The 25,723-nt window shown below is 39.7% G+C and overlaps 1 protein-coding gene across 2 annotated transcripts; it reads right to left on the bottom strand.

Annotated features, from left to right (window-relative positions):
* Positions 1-14,810: 14,810 nt before the first annotated feature.
* Positions 14,811-24,760, bottom strand: LOC116324812 (major histocompatibility complex class I-related gene protein-like). Of its 2 annotated transcripts, XM_039606427.1 has the most exons (7): positions 24,644-24,760; positions 22,013-22,282; positions 21,048-21,326; positions 19,943-20,260; positions 16,390-16,473; positions 16,279-16,296; positions 14,811-16,129 (listed from the first exon to the last, which is right to left on the bottom strand). In XM_039606427.1, the coding sequence occupies exons 1-7, from the start codon at positions 24,690-24,692 to the stop codon at positions 16,062-16,064; spliced, it is 1,086 nt and encodes a 361-aa protein (XP_039462361.1). In that variant the 5' UTR covers positions 24,693-24,760; the 3' UTR covers positions 14,811-16,061. The 2 variants fall into 2 exon arrangements, with proteins under 2 accessions (XP_039462361.1, XP_031601425.2); XM_031745565.2 differs by lacking the exons at positions 14,811-16,129; positions 16,279-16,296; positions 16,390-16,473 and adding an exon at positions 17,907-18,600.
* Between the last annotated feature and the right edge of the window lie 963 nt (positions 24,761-25,723).

Here is a 25,723-nt window from a genome sequence, read left to right as displayed (position 1 = left end):
GTGGCGTAACTAGGGATCACACCACATGTTGGGTCTCCAACAAAAATCACAAAATTAAGGCCCTTCCTTAACAAAACTACACCTAAAAGCTTATACAATATACAAAAATTAAATCACATAATGTGACCACACATTACAGTGTGTCACACATGCATGCTGTTTTGCTATTGAAATGCTGTTGTCACTCCCTTTTAATACAGATTGAGTTGTGGTCAGAAGTTTACATACACTCATTATGGGCATTTACCAAATATTGGTGGAGGTGCATGTATATATTTGAGGCTATATGTGACTTTTGAACCTTTGTGGATGAGAGAAAATCCAAAATAAATTCAAACTTATCCACCCAATTCCTGCTTTCTTAAAGTCATTAAAGGTGTATGCTGCACAATCATTCCACCCTGGAAAAAGAATTATTCCAAGAAATCATCAAAAGCCCAAAATTACCATGACATTCATGCCCATGATGAGAGGATAAAAACTTCTGAGCACAACTGTACATGTCAGTGAACTGCAGCATTGGAGAATTCTGGTAGGCTAATCTTAATATTTCTGAAATTCTTCATTATAAAATTATGAATATTATTTTTAAAAAGCCCCCCAAAATAGCACAGACAAGATGGACATAGCATTTTTTTTTCTTTAGATTTTAACATCAAATAAGAACCTGTGAACCATGAGAGTGAGAAATAAAGAGACAACTTTTCTGCAACAAATTTTCAAATTGGATGAAAGAAGTTTATTCTGGTTTCTTCCATGTGATCCTTACAATACCTCTTCATGTTTGTGAGAAGACAGTCACATGATTATCAACACATTTTAAGAAATTCTTTTGAATAAGTAGTTAAGACAACACAGCAGTTTCAAACTGGAACCAACTGCTGAGTCTTCTCCTAAACACTACCAGCCTCAAGGTGTACAGGTCGAATCTTATTCTCGGATTTGTCTTTTTCACATTTTATCTTCTTTTTCTCATTAGGTTTTTCTTATGGACCCGCCGACAGCACCTCCACCTGCCTTCCCCGGAGCGGCTGATCTGGCGCTGACGGTAGGAATAGCTACACGACGACACCGCTGGAAAGACATCTGTTTCTATTATCAGCGTTTTGGCGCCAGAGCGCATCGCTACCTTCCACCCTGCTCTTTTCCGGCCCAGGAAGATGGGGCTGCTAGCACCGTAGCGGCTGCAGTCGCTAGCAATACGGAGCGGCTGCTATTCATTGAAGACTCACGCTCCGAGAGGTGTTTTCTGGTGGACTCCGGCTTGCAGAAGAGCCTAATTCCGCCGGCCGCAGCGGACAGGTTAGCGGTGGACCACGGGCCACGGCTAATAGCAGCTAATGGCTCTCCTATCGCAACGTTCGGAGAAAGGTTGGTGACTGTTAGCTTCCATGGTCGGGATTTCCAGTGGAACTTTGTCGTTGCTGCCAGCCTATCTTGGGCGCCGATTTTCTCTGCACTCATGGACTGTTAGTCGATGTCGCTCACAGACGTTTGATCGATGCCCTGTCGTTCTGTTCACTCCCCTGTTTACCCGGACTGCTGACCCCCTCATTTGGGCTAATTTAGTGGCCTCTTGGGATGTGTTCCACCGTTTGTTGTTGGAGTTTCCATCGCTGTCCGTTCCTAATTTCTCCAGCACGGTAACGAAGCACAGGGTTGAGCATTACATTCCTACGGTCAGGCCCCCGGTGTTCGTGCGCGCGCGCCGCCTCGACCCCGCGAAGCTGTCCGTCGCTCGAGAGGAGTTTGCGGCCATGGAGCGCCTGGGCATTGTGCAGCGCTCGAACAGCGCCTGGGCCTCTCCACTTCACATGGTGCCCAAATCGGACGGACGGTGGCGGCTGTGCGGGGATTTTCTGCGTTTAAATAACGTTACGGAGAATGACCGTTACCCCATTCCACACATTCAGGACTTTTCCGCCCACCTCGCTGGTACCTCGGTGTTTTCGAAAATTGACCTGGTGCGGGGGTATCACCAGGTTCCGGTGCGCGCCGAGGATGTTCCTAAGACTGCTGTCATCACTCCCTTCGGTTTGTTTGAGTTTCCACGCATGCCGTTCAGGCTGAAGGGTGCCGCGCAGACATTTCAGCGCCTCATGGACTCTGTTTTGCGTGGTCTGCCTTTCGTTTTCGTCTACCTGGACGATATACTGGCGGCCAGCTGTTCGATGAGCCACCACAAGTTTCATCTGCGCCAGGTTTTCCAGCGTTTGGCGGAGTACGGACTGATCATCAACCCGTCTAAATGTCAGTTCGTATTACCGGTCCTGAATTTCCTGGGGCACCGCATTTCCACTGACGGTGTGGTTCCGTTGCCGGACAGGGTCCAGGCTGTCGCGACTTTTCGGCGTCCCGCCATTGGTTAAGGTGTTGCAGGAGTTCTTGGGAATGATCAGTTTTTATAATCGTTTTCTCCCCAGAGCTGCCCACCTTTTGCAGCCGCTCTATGCAGCTTTAAAGGGTAAGACGGCTAAAGATCCTGTTGACTGGTCCCCAAGCGTTTTCTGCGGTGAAGTCGGCGCTGGCCAATGCCGCCTTTGACCTTCCTTCGCTATGTCCAAGTTTTCCGACCCTTGGAGCGCAAGCCAGCAGGGCCAGTTAGCGGCCATTTCGGAGTTTACAATGGACATTCAGCACGTGGCTGGTAAGTCCAACCAGGTCGCTGACTGTCTGTCCTGCGTGTTGGTTTCTCCTGTGTACATCGGCATCGACTACGCCGCCATGGCCACTGAGCAGCGTGTTGACCGGACATCCTTGCACTTCATTCCGCGCAGACGGGCCTCGTGTGGAGGACACACCGTTGTGGGAGGGCGGTCCACGTTTGCTGGGCGACGTTTCCACTGGTCGCGACCTGCGACCAGTCGTTCCCCTTTCATTGCGCCGGCGCGTTTTCGACTCCGTCCACGCCCTCTCTCATCTGGGCGTACGTGCTTCAGTCAAGCTGGTCAGCGCCAGGTTCATTTGGCCGGTCCTGCGGAAATCGGTGAAGGACTGGGCTGCGGCGTGTGTTCCATGCCAACGTTCAAAGATCCACAGACACACGCAGGCGCCCCTCGAACCCTTCTGCGTCCCTGGTCAGCGTTTCGACCATGTGCATGTCGATCTGGTTGGCCCTCTTCCACAGTCGCAAGGTTTCACACACCTTTTGACTGTGGTGGATCGCACCACCAGGTGGCCGGAGGCAGTCCCCCTGGCCTCCACGATGGCAGCGGTGGTGGCCAGGGCTATTGTGTCGACGTGGGTTTCGCGTTTTGGTCCCCCCGCTGACATTACCTCGGATAGGGGCCCCCAGTTCGTTTCGGAGCTTTGGTCTGCCATGGCTGACGGCCTGGGGTCAAGGTCCACCACACCACGGCATACTGCCTGCGGGCTAACGGAATGTGCGAGAGGTTTCACCGGTCACTGAAGGCCATGCTCCAGGCTTCTTTGACAGGTGGCAACTGGGTTGACCGTCTTCCCTGGGTTTTATTGGGAATGCGCAGCACAGTAAAGGAGGACCTCAGGGTTTCTCCGGCTGAGCTGGTCCTTAGTCAGCCCCTCCGTGTACCTGGGGAGTTTCTGCCTGAGAGGCCCCCCCATGTTTCGATACCTCTGTCCTGTCTTCCCACCCCCTGGGGGGTCCCTTTTCTGTTCGGGGCCCACTGCCTGCCTGGCGTTTTTGTTCCGAGATCATTGGACTCCTCTCAGTTTGTTTTTGTCAGGCACGATGCTCATCAACCCCCCTTGTGTCCGCTTTATGATGGCCCATATAGAGTTATTAAGCCGGGCCACAAGCATTTCGTTTTGGATTTTGGGGGTCGGCAGGAGGTAGTTTCAGTTGACCGGCTTAAACCTGCGCACGTTCTGTAGGATGATCCGTTGGTGCTGGCCCGGGCCCCTCGCTGCCCATCTACAGCTGGACTGTTGGATTCTGCCCCTTCCTCAGAGAGCGCCCCGCGCCCAACGGTGATCAAGGAACCTATGGCGGGTTCGGTCTGAGCTAGTGTGCCCTCAGCCAGTTCTCCACCTCCCCGGTTCAGCTGTTCTGGCTGTTTGCTTAAGCCCCAGGCTTTGGACTAGTGGACGGTTCTACTGGGTGTTTGGAGGGGGCATGTGTGGTGGCCCACCAGAGGGCTCAACTCACACCCAGGTCAGGAGGAGGGATTCTGCTGGTTTTTGGCGCAATGTGTCCATTTGTAGTTTGGAGGTGAATAAAGTCAGAATGGAAAGTTACAGCTCCTGTGTCGTCTGTACTATACCTCCACAAGAGACTAATGAAAATGTCAATTCTGTTTTTCTTCCTCAGAGAATCATGAGGGTTCAAAGTGCCTGTTTGCTGCTGCTCTGTGCCGCTGCGCTCTCACAAACTTACAATGATTTTGAATGGAAACACATCTTTCCAGAGAAGAGCTCAAAGGTGAATTGTGATATTATGATGAAAAACATCAACGGCAACAATAAATGCAAGGAAATAAATTCCTTCATCAAAGCGAGGGTGGAGGAAATTGTGAAGTTGTGTAAAGACAAAAAAAATGACTACATCACCCACAAATGTCACAGTATTGACTGCAAGAGGATCAGTCAGAAGCCTTGTACATACAAAGCTGTAGGGTTCACAGGAAAGAAGAAGATAAAGTGTGAAAACGGCCTACCAGTACACCTCATAATAACTATCATAATTCTTTAAGCTGCTGCAAACACTTGTCTTTCTTTCTTTCTCTCTGGCTTCTCTTTTTTATTATCTGATGATGGAGAAATAAGTCATCTAAATACTAAAACTTTGTCTGTGCCGCAAACCCTTTAATGTTGGCTTTGCTTATTTTATAGATTTTTCCTACAGGAGATTTACACAGATTTACACAGTGCGATTCTCTTAGAGGTGACACCCACATGATGCGTAAACTGAAGCAGGAATCGGTCCTCCTGAAAGCTGTGATTATCTGATCTGCTGCTACTAGAAAGTCTTGTCTGAAGCTGATGTTGGATCATTTGTGAAATCTCAGGGTCCCCCTGTGTTTTTCACCAAGCTGTAAATGTTTGATGGTGCGTTAAATAAAGACGCAAATATATTCAAAATGTTGTTTTGTGTTGTTTGTTTAAGCAATTTTTAAGCGTTCAGATGAAAATCAGATCACATTTATCCACATCCTCTTAATACTCTGAACATTTGGGCACAAGAAAATTAATATTTTAATTTTAAGTGAAAATCATTGACATGATGGTGAATATATATTTGGTGTTCTACTATGTGTGTGTGAAGAAACACATGACGGTGGCTTCTTCCAGGACTCCCAACAATCTAAGAGTGGAGAGATGTTGTAAGTGATATTTATAATATGGAAAGGATTAATTTCTCTCTACATCTGAAGAAAAACGAGTTTATTAAACTATGGGATAAGTGGATCAAGTTTGTTAAACCCGTTAAAGCGGATTTTGTGGAGACCGTAGCCAAATGATGGTGATTTTAATTTTATTTATTTAGTTAGCCTTTTTTCTTTTTAATTTTTATTAAAAATTAATAACAATAAAATAAAATGAAACCCATTGTAAGCAGTGAATACTTCTCTGGGGATCATCTCTGGACTGTTTGGTCTGAAACATCCACTGGTGCCTGTAATTATCAATATATTTTATCACAATTACAATTACAATACCTTTTACTCTCCAATAAGTGGCTTTACATGACATAGTCTTGTACTATTCTGAGGATATGATCAGTGTTGGGACTAACGCGTTATTAAGTAACGCGTTACAGTAACTACGTTACTATTGTGGTAACGAGCACGGTAATTATGCCAAAACCAGGAACGCGTTACTCGTTACTGGGATTTAGATAGGCTCGTTATTCGTTACTTCGTGTGGTGGATATCGCGGAGCTTCCACAGATTCAATAACATTAGCAAGTGGTGGAGGCCAACAGGTGGATAAAGGAAAAGGGAGGCAAGAGGAGAGACCCGAAGCGGCCGCCGGTCCGCGTGTCAGGTGAACTGAACTTCAGGTAAGAAGTTATGACCTGCAGTCTATCAGTCAGATATAAACCAAATTTAGGTGGAGTTTATTTTCGGTATGCTGACATTTTCGTACTGCGTGCTAGCCAGTGTTGGGACTAACGCGTTATTAAGTAACGCGTTACAGTAACTACGTTATTATTGTGGTAACGAGCACGGTAACTAGTTATTATGCCAAAACCAGGAACGCGTTACTCGTTACTGGGATTTAGATAGGCTCGTTATTCGTTACTTCGTGTGGTGGATATCGCGGAGCTTCCACAGATTCAATAACATTAGCAAGTGGTGGAAGCCAGCAGGTGGATGAAGGAAAAGGGAGGCAAGAGGAGAGACCCGAAGCGGCCGCCGGTCCGCGTGTCAGGTGAACTGAACTTCAGGTAAGAAGTTATGACCTGCAGTCTATCAGTCAGATATAAACCAAGTTTAGGTGGAGTTTATTTTCGGTATGCTGACATTTTCGTACTGCGTGCTAGCTAGCATGACGGAGTTTCTATACAGCTGTGTGGGTGCTATGTTACTGATGTTGAACTTTATTTTGTTCATACGGTTAATTATTAGAGTTGCCAACCGTCCCTAAAAACAGAATCGTCTGGTATTCAGAGAAAATATTACGCGTTTAGTACTGAGGTGAAAAGGAACACAGTTTGTCCCGGACTTCAGCTACAATGAAAAAGACACAAAGCTGAAGCTGCACAGCTGCCTCTTCTTCTCTCATTCTCTCCTCTCCCGTTTCTACTTCAATCACGAAACTGATCAATGATCAGCTGATCGGCTTTTCTCTCTTGTTTATTTATCGCCCACTTTGCGCCAGAAAGAGGAAACCAGCGGATGTCGCGTTAAACAACAGCAACACGTTTAAGCTTGGTCAGCTGTTGTTAGAATTTATTTAATATTAATTTCTAGTATCAGCTGATGTTTGCTGGAGCCACAGCTGTAAAGCTGCTGGTCATGATGTCGGTTTGGTTATCTGGTGAGAGGGAAACATGAAGATGAAACCAGGAGATGTCCTTACTGAATCATCAGAGCTGAACAGGTGATGGAGAAACAGGTTTACCTTTTAGGTGACATGGATGAGTTGAAGGGAAGTTTTTCTGAGAGACAAATAACACCAGGATCCTTTTCTACGTAGCTGACAGCTGGTAACTGTGCAGGGGCGGGTCTAGCAAAGTTTTGCCAGGGGGCCAGGTAGGGCATTAACAGGGAAAGGGGGGGACAAGGAAATACTTTTCTTTATTATTCTCATTTAAAATGTCTCGCTTTTAAAAAAATAATTATCTGAGTCTTACAACAAACAATTGATAGATTGATACATATATACCATCAGAACAGTGTACATCACTGTCACAACAGTGTTTGTTTTCATTCAAAGGCTTTATGATTTTTCCTATAATGGTGGGCGGTCTCTAGTCAAAATGCCGGGACGATTTTTTTTTTGTCCCAGTCCAGCTCTGTATGCAGCTCATCTGCAGTCTGGTGTTACCTACATCTTCCTATTCAGAAGGCAGAATTTCCAAGTTCTGAGTACAATCAAAAGCACCACGACTGCAGTTTTTGTGTTGGATGTAAAAAGCAGGCTAGAATCATGGCGGCGGTCAACGACGGTCCAGGCGTGGGATTTCTCTCGTGGAAATGTGCACATTATTTTTTCCTTTCTATTGGTAGGTGGCACAGTGCACTTGTGGCAAGTAAGCAGAAGACTGGCAGTCTGGCTGGGTATCCAGTTACGGAAGCAACACATTAACAAGAGAATTCTGAGTAAAACCAAAGTTACTTTCCCTAGTAACTAGTTACTTTGAAAGTAACGAGTAACTTGAAGTAACGGAGTTACTTTTTTAGAGAAGTAACTAGTAATGTAACTAAGTTACTAATTTAAAGTAACTTACCCAACACTGGATATGATAGATGTACTGCAGAAGATAATCTGTATCATATCTCTATCAATATTATATCATTTTTTCTTACTGCACATGCTTTTATGATTTTATGGACAAATATCCTGGACAAATAGATCAGGTCTGTTTTGCCTCTGGGGTCTCTCCTCAAAGTACAACATTCACTTGTAAATATGTTTGTCATCACAGCAGAACCTTTTTGTGAGTGTCAAATGGAAAATAAGGGAAGCGGAAGATGAGCTGTTGCTCTCTCAGAGGTGTAGTTGTTCCTCTTTACATATGTTTTATAATGTAAGTTGCCAAGCCCGACATTTCAAAAAGGCTTGCAAAGCTTCATCTAAACCAGCCAGTCAATGTTAGGAAAATTGCGAGTAAAGCACAGTCATTGCAGCACAGTAAAACAGAAATATTTACCATAAAGGTTTTCTGTTGCTGTCTATGGTAGGTTTCTATGTTGGATGACAAATCATTTAAATCTCTCTATCATTTATTCCTTATTATCACTTAGTTTGAGTTAAGCAAAGTGTTGAACAGAAGCATGGTCACCAAAGACACAACTGTAAAGATCCTGACACTTAGTGAAATAACAAAATGCTACTAAAAATTAAAGGATATTGGGAAATGAAAATATTTCCACCGAAACTGTTTATCATTTCACATTTTCAAGAATTTATTAATTTAATAAATTTAATTAATTAAAAACCCACATTCTCCCCTTCAACTATCTTAATAGCTGTCTGTCACAGTAACAGGGTTACAGAGGGTTTTTTTTAAGCAGGGTTGTATGTGACAGATTATACTGCAAACAGTCCCTTTTAACAACAGAAATACCCTAAAAAAAACCTACAGCCGATATATACATCATTTTGTAATTCAGACCTTATTATTTCATCAGTGTGTTTATTCCCCTCTCTTTTACCTCCTCCCTTCTACCTTATCTGGCAGCCCTTTATATGTATCTGGTGTCCTTGTTTAAAAAAAAATGTATCTAAAATAGTTTGAAATCTACCTTTTACAAAACTAATTGTAAAAAAGAAAAAGAAACTGAAGAAAAACACCATCAAAGTAAAAAAAGAAAAACTCAATGGAAGTAAAGCAGGGGTGTCCAAACCTTTTTCACTGAGGGCCACATACATAAAAATATAGGAGGGGGTGGGCCACTTACTAGAAATTAGGTATATAACCTTAACTTTAGTGCATTAAAATTAGAAAAATCACTTAAAAGTGGTCAAATATGTTATATTGTTGTATATAATTAAAGACAAAACTGCCTTCATTACAGCTTTCCATAAATGGATCTTTATTGATTTAATCAGAAAAAGCTTTGGTAGCTCATTCTCAGAACAGCAGCAGATTTCATCTTAGAAAGAAGATTTACAGCACAGAGAAAAAACAATAACGGGTAAATTTCAAGTTTGTTATTTAAGTTATTAGGCTTAGCAACACACCTATTAACGTTCGTTTGAAACCGTTATCAACATTAACAGACTGAACTGTACTTAATAACAGGAGTCCATATAATTTTAGTAAATTATTCTGGTGAGTATCGGCTGCGCTGGGTATGTAAATCGGGCCATCCAGCCGTGGTGCTGATCGTACGCCACTCGTGCCAAAATTCCGGACAAATGTCACTTGATCAAGGAGCAAATCTGCATCAGATGAGATCAGCTGACTTTGCGTGTGCGTGTGCTGTGCACAGCGGTGTGTACTCTGTGTGTTAACAAGAAAAACGCATATAAGAAAGTGGTGCACAAAAGCAGGGTAGTGACAGAATTGATGCGCATCATTGATATTTGAAGCATGTGTACCTGCACATGCATGCTTATTAACACACGGGTACTGTGGAATATATTTTTACTCACCTAAAGTGCTCGTGCTCTCATCCACTCCCCGCAAAAAAAAATAGCAGCTGTGCGGTGTCTGTGGCATCGGTGCTCTCATCGCATGCGATGGAGTAAAAATCAAAAGCACAGCTTTATCAGACAGTTGCAGTTTAATGTTGGCTGACGACTCTTCAATGCGTCGCACAACTGTATTTCTGGACATGCTGACGTTGTTGAAGTCCTGCACTTTTTCCGGGCACATTATTTCGGTGACTTTAACGAGGCCGTGTTTTATGAGGTCTCCATCTGAAAAAGGCTTGCCATGTCTTGCGATGAGTTGGGCGACCTCATAGCTGGCTATTGGAGCCTTTTCCTAGACTTTTTGAGCATGAAGGTCTCAAAAGGTTTCATAATGACGTCGTACATTACACTCTTTCATAACTGCCACAGTTTCAGTGCAAATCAAACAGACACTTCCCCTTGACTTCTTTGAAGAAATATTCACTCTCCCACCATGTCTGAAATTTTCTGCATTCACTTTCTACCTTTCGCTTCTTTGGTTTTGCCATGTTTAGTAACTTGGGGTAAATTTCTTCTGTGATTGTCCTTTTTGGTGGAGCAACTGCCTTGATCAACAGTAGCTTCCCCTGGTGTTAAAACTAAGAAGTGCAATACACTCAAGCAAAAGTTGAAGTGCGGGCCATATTCTATTCTATTTATAAAATTACTTGCGGGCCAATTAAAAATGGACCACGGCCCGCGGGCCGGAGTTTGGACATCCCTGAACTAAAGTAACAGACTAGAAACAGGGCATTGGGGAGAATAATACGCCAAAACATCAGGAAACCAAGGAACTCCACATATATAAATTCCTACAATTGATTTACAAATAACTACAACTACAACTAACATGTCAAGAAATTCAACATATTGGAATAGTTAAAAAAAAACAAAAAAACAAAAATAAAACACCTTAAATGTTTAACTGTATTGGCGTGTACTCCACCTCCTTTTCAACTGTGACACTGCTACACATTGAGTCACTTTAGATACAGCAAAAATGAAATTTTTTCTGTTTCTATTACTTTATTACTGAAAGGAAATAAATAAATTTAAATTGCTACCAATTTACAATAAGACTCCCCTTATGGATGGTTAATACATTTATAGTTTATATCTGTAGTTTATAGATATGCTATTAATTAAACTGTAAACACTTTAAAAATCATTAATAAGTGTTTATTATGCATTAATTAAGGGCAAGAAAGAAGAAAACCTGACCGGTTCGTTGCCAAAGAGTGAGCCAAATCTGTTCACCTATATATTTCATCTGGAGTTGCTATATTAAACATTTCAGACTAAGTTACGACCTTGTAAGCACAATAAACATTTGTAAACATATTTTTTTAGCATATAACATTGTACTTTATCAGTGTATTATAAATATCCACAAGACTCGATGCCCCACACATGTATCCTGAAATTCCTAGAACAGCCAGTGCCATCTGCTATACACTGTATAATTTAGCACGCCATGAACACTACAGGAAAAATGCAGACAGGAATTGATGGACCTGATATAGGGACGAGATGGACATGAAATCCAGTGGTCAGAAAATACAAACGCAAACAACATTGTTCGTAGATTCAAATGTTTAAATGTGAATATTATCTCAGTGCACTGACATGGCTTAATCTTAAGGGAGGATCTGTCCAACCTTCCCTTCACCACCATGTGCATCAAAGAGAGCCTCAGACTCCACTCTCCTGTGCCTCGAGGCCTTAGGTGTCAGGTCTTGCTGCTGCAAACAATTGTCTTTCTTGCAGTTTCTCACTCTTTGTCATGGTCTGCCGACTCAGTGTTTTGTGTTTCTTTATGCTTTTGTTTATTCTGATTATGTTTTCCGTTATGATTTGCCATTTGTTAGGTTTCTGTTCTGTGCCTGCCCTGGTCCCACTTCTGTGTTCCCTCTGTCTGTCTATGGTGTCACACTGTCTGCTTGTGAATCTGTCTGTTTAGTTCAGTGTCTTGTCTGGTTTTGTGTCTGAGTTTCCTGTTTTATTCTGAAGGTCTCCGTCTCATGTGAGTGTGTTCAGTTTACGTTTCCCCTGTTCCGTCAGCTCAGATTTCTCCCAGGTGTGTTGCCCTCCTGTCTCTCATCCTCTGATTACTGCTGTGTGTATTTAAGCCCTGTGTGTTCTCCTGCTTGTTGCCGGTTCGTCTGCGTTTTTCAGGTCTAGGTTTTTTCAGTCATTTGTCATACCTCACTGCCTGTTCTGTTACTCCACTACTTGTACATAAACGTATCATCAGTCTACTGCCTGTATTTTGGGTCCTTTCTCCCTCCAACACCACACGGCTCGCCCTGGCAGCCTTGACACTCTTGGTTGTGTATTTTATTACGTAATGCTGAATTTGAAGAAATTATTCACATACAGAGTCTTAACAGTTAGACTCTGTTCAAACTTTGCCTGTGCCACCAACACTTCAATGTTGGCTTATCTTATTTTATATTTGTTTACTAGAGGAGACTAAAAAAATTTGTTTTCTAAAATTACAAAGATTGTTTGAAATTAATGTTGACAGTAAATATCTGTATCGTATGTAAACCTTTATCTGAATATCTGAGCAAAACAAATCACATTCACATTTTTCTTTAAAGTGCAAAACTAGCAATGTCAGAAGAGGGCCACTTCTAGACATTTGACCTCCTGAAGTCTGTGCATGTCTGATCTGCAACTACTGCAAAGTCTTGTTAGAAGCTGCTGTTTGATCATTTATTTATGAATTCACCTGTGTTTTACAACATACTGAGAATGTTTTATGCTGTGTTCAGATGACACACACACCAAATTATTAAACTACAAGAATGTCACATAAAACTTTGTTTACTGAACTTGGCTTAGAAATCTTAGAAGCTAGAAACATGGTGTCTAACGAGATATTACTCTGGGTGGCATTACATAGATCTCCAGTAACAATGTGGAGAATTTTGTCACTTTAGATCTGGATCTTGAAGCTGCATTTCTGTAGGACTGCTTTCCTGCATTTATACAGTATATCTAAAATGAGAAACATCCTGTCTCAGAAATGTCTTGAATAATCATGCCTCATTTTGAAATTACTTTATTGATGTTCAAGGAAGAGCTACAGGTTGCGGTTCAAACCGTCAGTGATGGCTCTTGTCATTTGGTCCAAAGTGGCTGCGCTGTGAAGCTCCACCAGTCTCTCCAGATTCTTGCTCTGAGACAGTTGGCTCACACAGAGCTGGAGATAAATTTCACTCTGAATGTGATTTTCTTTTTCCGGATTCAACAAATACAAAAGAAAATTCAAAAAGACTTCCACTGGGATATGCAGCCTCTGGCTCCCCCCATTGCCACTGCCCTCTGTTGTCACAAAAGCACCCATTCAATAAGGAATAACCTATTTATTATCATGTAACACACACACACACACACACACACACACACACACACACACACACACACACACACAACACTTGTCAAAAAGCTTTTTTTGCTTAAAATGACAACAGCACACCATTATGAATTATTGTTCCATGCATTTAATTCCTAATATATATTTCAAACACATTATCATAATTCTATTTCATCATCATATTTTCATAATCATATTGTTATTAATTATAAATCTGTTATGAATAATTATAACTGTATGGACTGACATAAAATTATGACTTTCTTCAATTTTCATTACTTGCAATGACCTAAGACCCTACAAAAAAAAACCCACACTTAAACTTAAACTAGGAGGTGAATGTTAAGTTAAACTAAATGAAGCCATTGCACATACAAGAGCATCTGCTTTGCACACGTTGCACCAGGTAGTTCTCACAGGTAGCTCTTTGCACTCATAGCTGAATCCTGCTTGTTTGAATCAACTGATTTTTAACTGTTTGGAGGGCAGAGCCCAAAAGACCAGGGGTGCTATTGTTATTGGCACAGTTTGACTTACTGTGTTAAACTGAGTTACACTGTGTCACCAACATAAGCACTGTTTTAAACTGTATTTTTTAACAGTTTGGAAAATAAAGTTTGCCAGGTTAAGTATCAAGAGTTTTTGTTTTGTTCTGACAAATTAAGCTTATGTGTAAGTTCAGCAAATAAGATCCTTAATCACATCTATCTGCTTCCTGGATGTTTGCTGCCTAGTCTGTTTTTCTTCACTTCCACTTCCCCACACTGTTGAGCTCATTGTTGATATCATTAGTCTAGTTCAATCATCTTTCTGCCTGCCTTCTTCAAGCCAGTCACCCTCCACTCCCAAAAAAGCATGCAAACTGCCAGCCTGCTTTTAGTTGTGATATATATATAAAAAAAATACTTACGCTACTGTTAATACCACATTTAGTGACTGATTTTTATTTTTATGTTTCATTTTTTATTTATTTGTTTTTGTCTGTTTCATGTGATAGCTTATCTCCTGGTCTCTCTACAACACTCTTGGGACTGTCCATGGAGACACAGAAAATATCCTTGCAACTGTACCTATGAATTTACAATCCTGGCAGAGCAAGTACACCTGTGCAACCTGAATAGAGTGTTTGTATCATCTTATGCTAACAGTTGAAGAGAACGCTGGTCTTCAGACACTTTTCCTTTTAGGTGGGCAATTGTTTGATTCTGTGTCACAGTGAATGTTATCTGAATAGCTGTGCCATCTACAAGTGTCAAAACATCATTAGCTGTCTGCAAAACCAGGTAAACTTACCCTGTAAATTAACTCTAAATTTAGTCTACCCTTGGTTTAAATGGTAGATGTTTTTCATTTTAATTCTGTTTTGTTTTTATGGCTCATAAAATGCTATTTGAACAGAGAAAGTTTTCTGTTGTGTTCTATTTGATAGCAGAATTAAATATTTTGGCAAAGGAAATAAGTGTGAAAGCGTTGTCATTATATAATAAAATCTCATCATTCTCTAATTTATATCATTCAATCACAGTGGAGTTTCAAGAAAGTGAAAAATGATATAAAATGAGAAAGTGGTCTTACAGAAGCAGTTTTTTTTTTATGTTTTTAAGGACAAATATAGCAAAATGAAGTGTAGTAATGTTGTATTACAGCATATGTTATCATTACACAAAGTAAAGCCAGTGCTTTATTAACTCTTTCAGTATACATGTTATTTAGTATATACGTGATAAGATCTGTAATTAACAGTTTATTGTAATTACAATAACATTTTCTAAATATTTTCTAAAAGGTATAAAAGATGAATCCATTGACTTGGAATACACAAAAACCCTTTTTACAGGTGATGTAGTCATAAATTATCAGTAGATTGTTCAATAGTTACTAGTTATTGTTACTTAATATTTAAAGACTGTAAAATTACAAGAGGCTTCATGTAAACTTAAAGCTAAAATAACTCTGTTTGTAAATTTATATAAATGTCCCTTTTTTGCCTATTGCAGCATTACCAAGCAAGTTCAGGGTCCGCTGTTTTAAACCTAGTAGGCATGATAGACATTTTTTGGTTTTCAGATCCACATTTTTAATAAGGTTCCCCAGCTAAAGCATGAAATATGAAAAATCCCAATATTTTTATATAATTTTCTTTATTTAGAAAGCATTTCCCTTAATTCTTGTCAATAATATTTCATAAAAAACTAAAGAAATCAAAGACAGATGATGAAAAAAAAGATTTATTAAAAACTGATTTATTTATTTTTTAAGTGCTAAGCTAAAGCTGTGCATTTAAAGATTTGAGACAGGTGAGACATGATCTGACTCAACGAAGAATTTTTTTTTCCATTGATTAAAACATCTGACGTATCAGTATAAATATTTAAAGGATTTTGAGACAGTACACTTGACACTATTATAAGTTGATCAAAAAGATTATCAAGGTATCTGTAATTGATGAACTGAAGAGAGACTGTAATTTTAAGAGATATAGTATGTTCTATCTGAAAGCAGTGGCAGCATATCTGACAGGTACAATCAACATTATAAGGAGTATAGATCTACGTTTCTAGATGATGCAGGAGCATGGATACTGTTAATCGATAGTGCTGAAAACCTTTAGCAGCGCTGTGTCTCTGTGAAATCTAAAGCCCAGACTGAAAACTAGTAAGACATTATTAGTACTGAGAAATGATGATATGACCTATTTAAGTTCTTAAAACCTACATGAAAGCTACAGTTAAGACACTTTTTAGCAGTTACTGAATAAGAGCAGGTTCAGGCTTGTCTTCTGCCATAACAACTGAATGATCATATGCTGGTAAGAAAAATACCAGTTAAGGATTTTAAGAGCAATCATTCTTCTTAAGTTGTTTAAGTTGGTTGGTTTAAGTTGGTTGGTATAGTTGGTATAGTTATCTGTATACTACTTTTGATACTTGTCCATGTTGTTTTGATTCAGGCTCACAGAAAGTTCAGAGTTGTTGCCATGAGCTGTAAAGTCCAAAACACAAAGTTAGTCCTCAGATCTTGGACCACCTAATATATATACAAAAAGCTTCTTCAATACAATATCAGTTAAAATCAATGTTAAATCCACACATCACAGTAAAAAAGCCAAAAAAAAAAAAATGCTTACTTACGATGCACATTTTGTGTTTCTGAAATAAAAGATACAAACAAATAATTAAAGAATGGCAGATGGCTTCAGTTTTGCAGTCTTTATTAGAGCTCAGCTCAGTTGAATATCTTACCTTTTTTCTTTTTGTAAACAGCAAATCCAACAGCAGCAATGATGACAACAAGAACAAGAACAACAAGAATTATGGGGATGACCTCTGAAAAAACAAAAAAGATAAAATGTGCAGATGAAGCAGGTTAGAATAGAAGTATATCCATCCATCCTATAGTATCCATCTTGTTAATCTTTAAATCACATACTGGTGATGTGAAATGGATTACAAAGCCTTCAGCTTTCAGGCCCCTCTTCTGTGGAACCAGCTTCCAATTTGGATTCAGGAGACAGATACCTTCTCTAGCTTTAAGATTAGGCTTAAAACTTTCCTTTTTCACAAAGCTTATAGTTAGGGGTGACTCAAGTTGCCCTGAATCATCCATTAGTTACACTACAATAGGTCTACGCTGCTGGGGGATTCCTATGATGCACTGTTTCTTCTTCACTGACCTTTTTTCACCTACTGTATTGTTACACCTCTCTGCATTTAATAAGGTATTTGTCATGGTCCGGAGTCTGTGGACTCCGTGTTTATGTTTAAGTTTACTAATCTTCTGTGGTTTTGTTTATTTTGGGTTGTTTTTTATGATTATCCCTAGTGTTTTGGGTCCTTTGTACTCTCCTGTTCCACGTTTCACATTCCTGTGTTCTGTCGCCCCAGTCTGTGTTTAGTTTGCATGTGTAGAGTTCAGTCGGTGTGTTTCCTGTTTTATTTTGAAGGCCCGTGTCTCTTGTCAGTGTTTCTAGTTTCGCTTCCCCTTGTCTCGTTATGTCCAATTAATCCCAGCTGTGTCTCCCTCCCGTCTCCCATTCCCTAATTGCCCTGTGTGTATTTAAGCCCTGTGTTTTCCGGTGTGCATTCCTGGTTCGTCTGTGTGGTTCCCTCTGGCTCTCTTTCACAGTGTGTCTTTTGTCCAATCTCCCTCTCCTCAACCCCAACCAGCTGCAGCAGATGGCTGCCCCTCCGTGAGCATGTTTCTTCCTGTTAACAGGAACAAGTTTTTCCTTCCTACTTTTACAAAGTGCTCCAGGAGCTCATCTGATTGTTGGGGGTTTCTCTCTATGATTGTAGGGTCTTTGCCTTATAATATAAAGTGCTTAAGGCAACCATTCATGTGATTTGGCAGTATATACAGTCAAGCCCATAATTATTCATACCTCTGGCAAATTTTGACTTAAAGTTACTTTTATTTAACCAGCAAGTTTTTTTTGGACCAGAAATGACACAGGTGTCTCCCAAAAGATAATAAGACGATGTACAAGAGGCATCATTGTGGAGAAAAAAAAAAAAATCTCCCCTTTTATTTACATTTGAGCAAAAAGTGTCATGTCCAAAATTATTCATACCCTTCTCAACAATCAATAGAAAACCCTTTATTGGCTATTACAGCAATCAAACACTTCCTATAATTGCAGACCGGCTTTTTGCATGTCTCCACAGGCATTTTTGTCCATTTATTTTTAGCAATGAGCCCCAAATCTTTCAGGTTGGTGGGTCTTCTTGCCATCACCCTGATCTTTAGCTCCCTCCACAGATTCTCAATTGGATTCAAGTCAGGACTCTGGCTGGGCCACTCCAAAATGTTAATGTTGTTGTCTGCTAACCATTTCTTCACCACTTTTGGTGTGTGTTTTGGGTCATTGTCATGCTGAAATGTCCACTGGTGCCCAAGGCCACGTTTCTCTGCAAACTGCCTGATGTTGTCGTTGAGAATCTTCATGTATTGCTCTTTTTTTCATGGTGCCGTTTATTGGTTCATTGGCTGAATAACACCCCCAAACCATTAGGTTCCCACCACCATGTTTGACAGTGGGGATGGTGTTCTTTGGGTTGAAGGCTTCTCGTTTTTTACGCCAAATGAATGAACATCATTGTGACCAAACAATTCCATTTTTGTTTCGTCTAACCATAACACAGAAGACCAGAAGTCTTCTTCTTTGTCGAGATGAGCATTGGCAAAGGCCAAGTGAGCTTTTGTGTGCCTTATCTGAAGAAGTGGCATCCTCCTTGGTCTGCATCCGTGGAACCCAGCAGTGTGCAGTGTCCATTGGATTGTCTGCCTTGAGAGCCCAGATTCACCAGGATGGCCTTGGTGGTGAACCTTGGATTCTTTTTCACCTCTCTCACTATCCTCCTGGCCAGCACAGATGTCACTTTTGTCCTCACTGAGCTCCTTTGTCTTAGCCATGACTGTCCACAAACCAGCTGCAGAGAGCTGCTGTTTTTCACCTGTTGAGTTGATTAAAACAGATGTTCCCAGTTAATCAGGGTAATTAGGATGCTTTAGAACAGCTTGGACTATTTGGAATGGTATAGAACTTCGGATTTTTCCAGAGACTGTGACAGTTTGTGAAGGGGATGAATAAATCTGGACATGACACTTTTTGCTCAAATGTAAATAAAAGCTGAGAATTTTTTTTCCACAATGATGCCTCTTGTACATCGTCTTATTATCTTTTGGGAGACACTTGTATCATATCCGGTCAAAAAAATAACTTGCTGGTTAAGTAAAAGTAACTTTAAGTCAAAATTTGCCAGGGGTATGAAGAATTACGGGCTTGACTGTAACTAAAACAGAGCACTATACAATACTTGCATAGTATTACTATTAATTTTAACGCCTTTGAAGGAGCTCTGATATAGACCTGAAACACTGTTATATATACTCAATAATAGCTCCACAATTATAAGCCCATAATAATAATAATAATAATAATAATAATAACAACCATGTGAGGACCTGGTGCATGAGGACCCAAGATATAAGTTTGATGAGTTCAGCCTCAGGCTTCAGTGCAAGGTTTAACAAAAGGCAAGCCTTTTTTTGAGCAGATGTTAAAAAAAAAGAAAAAAAGTGGCAAAACAGAACTAAATCAAAAACAAGTGCAAACTACTAAAACTCACTAGGGACCAATGACACTAGGGGACAAAGCCCAGGGACCATACTGGCTCTAGAGAACTGGAAACTGAACAGTATGCTCAGACTAAGGACAAGGTAGACTGAGAAGAATATATACATTGGAGGGTGATTAGGAGAAGTGGAGACACATGGGGAAAAAAAAAAAACCAACTAACAACTAAAATGAATTTAACTAATAAGAAAAGGAAGCAAAAATCAAGACAACAAACCAGGAACACAATATCCCAAAATAAAACAGGGAAAGTAAATACAAACACAGGAACTATGGACTATGACCTTGACATTAACCAATAAACTAGACATAGCACACACAGAGACGAGACAAGGAACGGGTAGAAACGAAAGGGGACTAACACTATTAACTGAAGAACAATGGAATAGAAATAGAAATAACAAAAAATCAACATAGTCTAAACAAGTGAATCTGAAATTTAAAGACAGAATAATCTTAACTATATTAACTTCAGTAGCAGCTCGCATATTTGATACCAGAAAGACATAATTATTATTAATTTATAGAGGCATTAAAAAAATGCTGTTTGGGATCTCTCCCACAGCTGTTCTTCTTGGGGTTCAAGTAAATAAAAAAATAAAGTCCACAGATAATCCACAGTATCATTAACCCAAATTAACCAAATTAGTTTTTCTCACCTTTACTGTGTTTTTTCCCCCAGTTGGTTCTGATCAATGTTTTATCCAGTTTGTTGACAATTTTTTGATCCACATCTGACACCTGAAACACACAGTCATATCTATTCCAGTCTTCAGGTCTGACTGATGAAACATTCAGATTAACACTCATCTGGAAGGTCCCATCATTGTTAGGAAGGATCTCTCCATTATCCATGCCTTCTTGAAGCTGTTTTCCATCTTTCCTCCAGCTCAATATGGCTCTGTCATAGAAACCTGTCGCATGGCAGCTGACTGGAGAGGAGGGAGTTTTCTGGAGTAGAAACACTGAGGGACGAACTGGGAAGATGGGAATGAGGTATGGAGACAACAGAAGTATAGGGGGGAGTTTTTTGGGGGGGGGTTGTTAGTTCTTATCAGCTTTCATTTAAGCCCACCTTTCTCTCTCATGAAGAATTTTGCTCTGATTATCAATTATAAATAGATCGGCTGTGTCTGAAATACTCAGACCTGCCCATCTGCCCACCAATAACCTAAATTCACCTTCCTTCCCAATTCTGATGCGCCGTTTGAACCTTAGTAGGTCATCTTGACCATGGCCACTTGCCTAAATGCACTTAGTTGTTGCCATGTTTAAATATTTGCATTAATAAGTAGTTAAGAAGAGTTGAAAGAACTGTTACATTTAATATTTTCCGTATTGTTGCCTGAAAGAAGTATAAAAACACATACCACACTGTAGAGACAAAAAGATGCACTAATCACATATAAGGCTTTTGTTCCTTTTCTCTATAAGTAAGCGATGCACAGCAAAAATGAATATTTTTAAAGTACGTTTACACACTTTGTAGTGTAATCACACCAAAACACATTTTAGTTTTGTTTTTGGGTTGTTGTTTTTTTTGGGGGGGGGGATTATAGACAACAACCTTGTTCCGGTGCAGTGTGTGTGTGTGTGTGTGTGTGTGTGTGTGTGTGTGTGTGTGTGTGTGTGTGTGTGTGTGTGTGTGTGTGTGATATGTGATATTACCTGTGCCTGAACATGTTATTGAAAATGTTAAACTGCATTCATTACTAAATTTTTGTAGCTGCACAGCAGCAACTGCATGAGCTCATGTGATTCTACCTTTTCTCTGTAGATAGCTTTTCCCATAGTCCAGATACATCTTCAACCCCTCTGGACACTTCTCAGTGAGGAAGATTTCATTGTCTTTGTTTGAATCTTTGTCAGCATCCCACCTCTGTTTGATGAGGTCAGCCTCAGGTTTCAGTGCGATCCATGACAGTGTCTTCAGATCAAATTCAAGAAAGCCTTCTCCATTGTAACCATACTGTATCAAGCCAGTCACCTCTCCTGTGTCTTCATCCCAGTCACAGCTTTCTATCCTCTGTATAACATGGACACCTGAACAAAGAGAGAAAGAAAACAGAAATTGCAATGAATCGTATTTTGCAGTATCTTATATGTAATACAGTATTTTGTGTGAGACACTGCTTTTCTCCAGGGCTGATCATTTACTTGTGAGTCAAGTAAGATAAACTCTCAGGTTTTTATTACATAATGAGTAATTGAAGCTAACAGGAAAACCGCTGCATTTAAAGGTTGTGATTAAGTTGCAAGTATGTGATTATTCAAGATTAAAAGAAAAAAAATCACAGACAGGAGACAAACAGTCATCTGATAGATATTTGGAAAATCTAAAAAGCAGAAAAACTGTTGATTTATAATTTTCAAACGGAAAAGGCTATTTTTGTAGATGGAAGACTAAGATGTAGAATATTCATGTTAAAGACAGAAATTGATATTCAGTTGATCAGCTTGTGTTCTACTGAAGTAAAGAAGTCACTCAAAGAAAACCAGTATAGAAAACCTGAGTACACTGAAACAATAAGTCATCCAACACTGAGAGCCATTTTGTATTTACTCAGGTTATCTTTGTCCAATATTAAAATTTGTTTGATGATTTGAAATATGTACTTTGAAAAATATGCAAAAAACTATGAAATTAGGAATGGAGATTTTTTAATGGCACTCCTGCTCCATGATTACTAATCATCTGAAACAACGTATATAAGGAAATACTACTGGACCTCCAGTTTGGTTGAACTGCTGCTTTAGTCTGATAATCAAGGCTCTGAAGAAATCTGGCAGATACTTAAAGCACTGTTCAGTGTGCCACTCCAGCAGCTCAGAGTTGTTCTTTAACATGTTTTTCACCCAGTCTTGTCTTGGTTCTAATACTTTGTTGCTGCCGTCACAGTAACACATCGGAATGTCATCAACCAATCCAGCACCCACAAGCTCTGAGATATTTGGAACTCCAGATGATCCAGTGATGAAGTACTTCATTGTGTGTCTTACTGTGGGACATGAAATGTTTATAATGTTAGTGATTAAGTAAATAAAATGTAAAAATAACAGAACTATATCCAGTTCTTTAATTATGTTCATATAAGAAGGAGTAAAAGTGATAAGATACTACAGCAGGAGTGTGATAAATTATGAAACCTGACAGAAGAAAATCTTAATTTTATTTAGATTTTGATAATGTGACATGTGACCAAGAGGTCAACCAAATACAAAAGTCATTCATTTTCATTTGGTTCTTATTGGATCTGCTGCAAGAGTCAACATCATCTCTAATCAGGATATCAAACATATTACATTCATGCCAATTAATTGTATGCTGAGGGTCAAATGTTTGTGCAGTTGTACAGTAGATATTTCCTCTCTTTGTTGTCATCAGTGTTGGGGTTGATAATTATTATGCATATTACACAAACACTTGTAGTACACTACTTAATTGCTCCCAGGAGAAAGTAATTCATTATACTACTTGTTACATTACTGTCACATTTCTCCCTAATATCAATTGAAACACATTGTTAAATGGTAATTATGAGACAATGTAAACCTGAGGCTACAGTCCCACATACCAACACAAATCCCAATCCTAATGAGGATACATATGCAAGCTTTCTCTTAGTATTTAGGTATGAACACAAAGTAAAGATGAAAACTAGCACAAAGAGAATTTAAAGTGATCGCCACAGTGATTCTACTTTATGAATATGAATGGGTAGAAAGGACGAATGCAAGCCTCATCACTGCCTTTGTTACCTGTTGAAGATCAGGGTCTGGCTGCTAGCCTGAGGTCGGCACTTACCCAGCTTTAACATCATTATGGGTTCTTGGCTAGCTCTGTGTTAGCGTAGACCAGCAGGTTATGCTCCCTGCTCTGTTTCTCTCCCCCCTCTCTCTCTCCATTGTTAATTTTGTTGCGTGTGGCAACATCTGAGTTTTGAGTCTCAAGCAGTACCCCTTTGCCTTCCTCAATTATGGTTTGATTGTGTTTTACCATCCATGGGTCTAGGGACCCAGGGTTCATGGGTATGTTTGGGAGCAGTCAGATTAATTGGGCCGTGTTTCATAATACAGATGGACAATGACCCAAAACATACAGACAAAAAACACCAGAGGTTTATGGGAAAAGAAGTGGAATATTCTTGAATGACCAAGTCAGTCACCTGATCTTAACCCAATCAAGAACTGCACTTCACTTGTTGAAGACTAAACTTCAGGCAAAAAGGCCAACAAACAAAAAGCAGCTGAAAGCTGCTGCAGTAAAGGCCTGCCTGGCATTAAAAAAGAGGAAACCCAGCATCTCTTGATGTCCTTGAGTTCAAGATTTCAGGCTGTCATTGCCAGTAAAGCGTTTTCAATCAAGTATCAGAAACATTTACAAATGGCTGCCTACACAATTTGCTCCCAGTGAATCACCTAAGATAGCTCACTGAACTGTTGGCTTGCAACATTGCCTGGCTTGAGCAGAATATTTTCCTAGGGGTGAAATTCCCTTACGTGGCATTGTTGCAACATTTAAATAATACCCTTTGACCTCACTGTTACATTACTATGGTCTTTGTGCACGTGCTTTCAAAGTGCCAAAGTTATGTTAGCAGTACAGTCGGATTGTCTCTGTCCTGGATGCAGTTTCCAATTCACCATCACACCCTCGTCCTTTCGTAAAAATTAAAATACTATCCATATTCCTGCTATAGACCACTCCACTACATTCCTTCTCTGCCATATGAACCGAAATCAGCTGATTATAGCACAAGCGCAAGGTGTAACCAATAAGCGGAATCGACAGACAATTAGGTTAACGATTCCAAGGAATGGGTTTTATATGCTTATTCTGATGAAATAAGGTTTAGACTAAAAGAGCTTACCTAAAAGCACAGAATCTGACAGGTCATCATTTGTTCTAACAGACACAAAGAAGGATTGCAAAATACTTATGGAATAGCTTTGGTTTATAATATTTATATTTTTTGACTTTCTTCTGATCTCATTTTTTTCAACTTTTCATTTCATTAACATTTGCCTGACCTGGATTGATTTTAGTTTTCAACATCTCCCATTACTCCATAACCTGGGAAGTTTAGACCTCCAAAAGATATCATGAGATAAACCTCATTGAGTGTTTCACTATGGGAAAGGCAGAATTTCTTCAACTGTTTGTTTAGCTGTCACTGAAAACAACCAAGATTTTTTATTTTGAATTTAAGTTAAAGTTAGCAGTATATATTTTATTGTTGTTCAGTTTTTAGTCTTTTTTAACCTGATACATTTCAGCCATATACTAAGAATAGCCTTGTCAAGATTATAATATTTATTTTATTTATAATATTTGTAGTTATTGTGGATCATGATCTTACCTGCAGATGCAATGTAACAGAGGAGAAAGAGTATCATCAGTGTTTTCATTGTTCTTAGATGGTTTCAGCTGAACTGAAGAAGTGTGAGAAAACTAAAATGGTGTTACAGGTTTGTTTAGTTCAAAGAGGTTTCCTGTTTTAATTTACAGTCTGAGTATTTGAGGTGTGTCCAACTACAACTCATGCCATGTAGGTGAACACAGCCTAACTCTTTTAGTTTCACTGCCACAATTATCACTTCATTCAAATTAGTCTTCTCTTCTGTTTTTACACTTTTCTCCATAAAATGTTTAATTTAAGTTAATCTTACTTTTTACTTACATAATTCCTTACCTGATTGCAATGCAGTACTGTAATATCTGCAGAAACATGAATTACATATGATTGGTGTGTGAGTGTGTGTGAGTAAGTGAATTAGAAACCATTTTTGACATGTAATATGTTGAAAAACTATAAACCTCTTTGTGTATGTGCTGAGCATTAATCATTTACTAAATACAATACTGTGTGAAAATTGGAAACTAGATGGAAGAAGAAGTTTGCTTTCTTTTTAAAGACAACGGGTAAAGTAGGTGGAATATTACGTATATTTCTGTTTAAATGCTATGTTTCAGTTTTCAGACTGTTGCTTTCTTTTAGTCTTTTATTTTTTTTTTATTTTAAGGTTACACTGTAATACACTGTTTTAGTTTAAGAGGCTTTGCACATTTTAGACATGAACTTTTATTTTTCCTTTTGCTCAATGGAACATCAGCAGGAGTGATTCTTTTTTGCCTAACTCTCCATGCATGCACCACAGTAGGCTTAAACAGTGGTGGTCATGTGAAAGAGAGAAATCCTGCCTGACTTGCTTCTGTGTTTATTTTACATTCAGCAAGTTGTTTGATGAGTAGAAGTGGATAACTGCCAGTTTCGGTCTACAGTAAGGCAAGAAGTGCTTGCCACTGATATCTAAAAATAGAAATCAAATAAGGCATGCCAAAGTGAAAATGACCTCTTTCCTTCCAGCTCAAACAGTGTTCTGTTTCATAAAGGATCTTATGTAGCCTGTTTCCATCCATCCTGTAAATTATTGCCGTC

This window comes from Oreochromis aureus, linkage group 23 (assembly GCF_013358895.1).
Source record: "Oreochromis aureus strain Israel breed Guangdong linkage group 23, ZZ_aureus, whole genome shotgun sequence".
In the NCBI taxonomy this organism is placed as follows: domain Eukaryota; kingdom Metazoa; phylum Chordata; class Actinopteri; order Cichliformes; family Cichlidae; genus Oreochromis; species Oreochromis aureus.
Note: the sequence above shows the minus strand (reverse complement) of the source record. Positions and strands in the feature narration are given on the sequence as shown.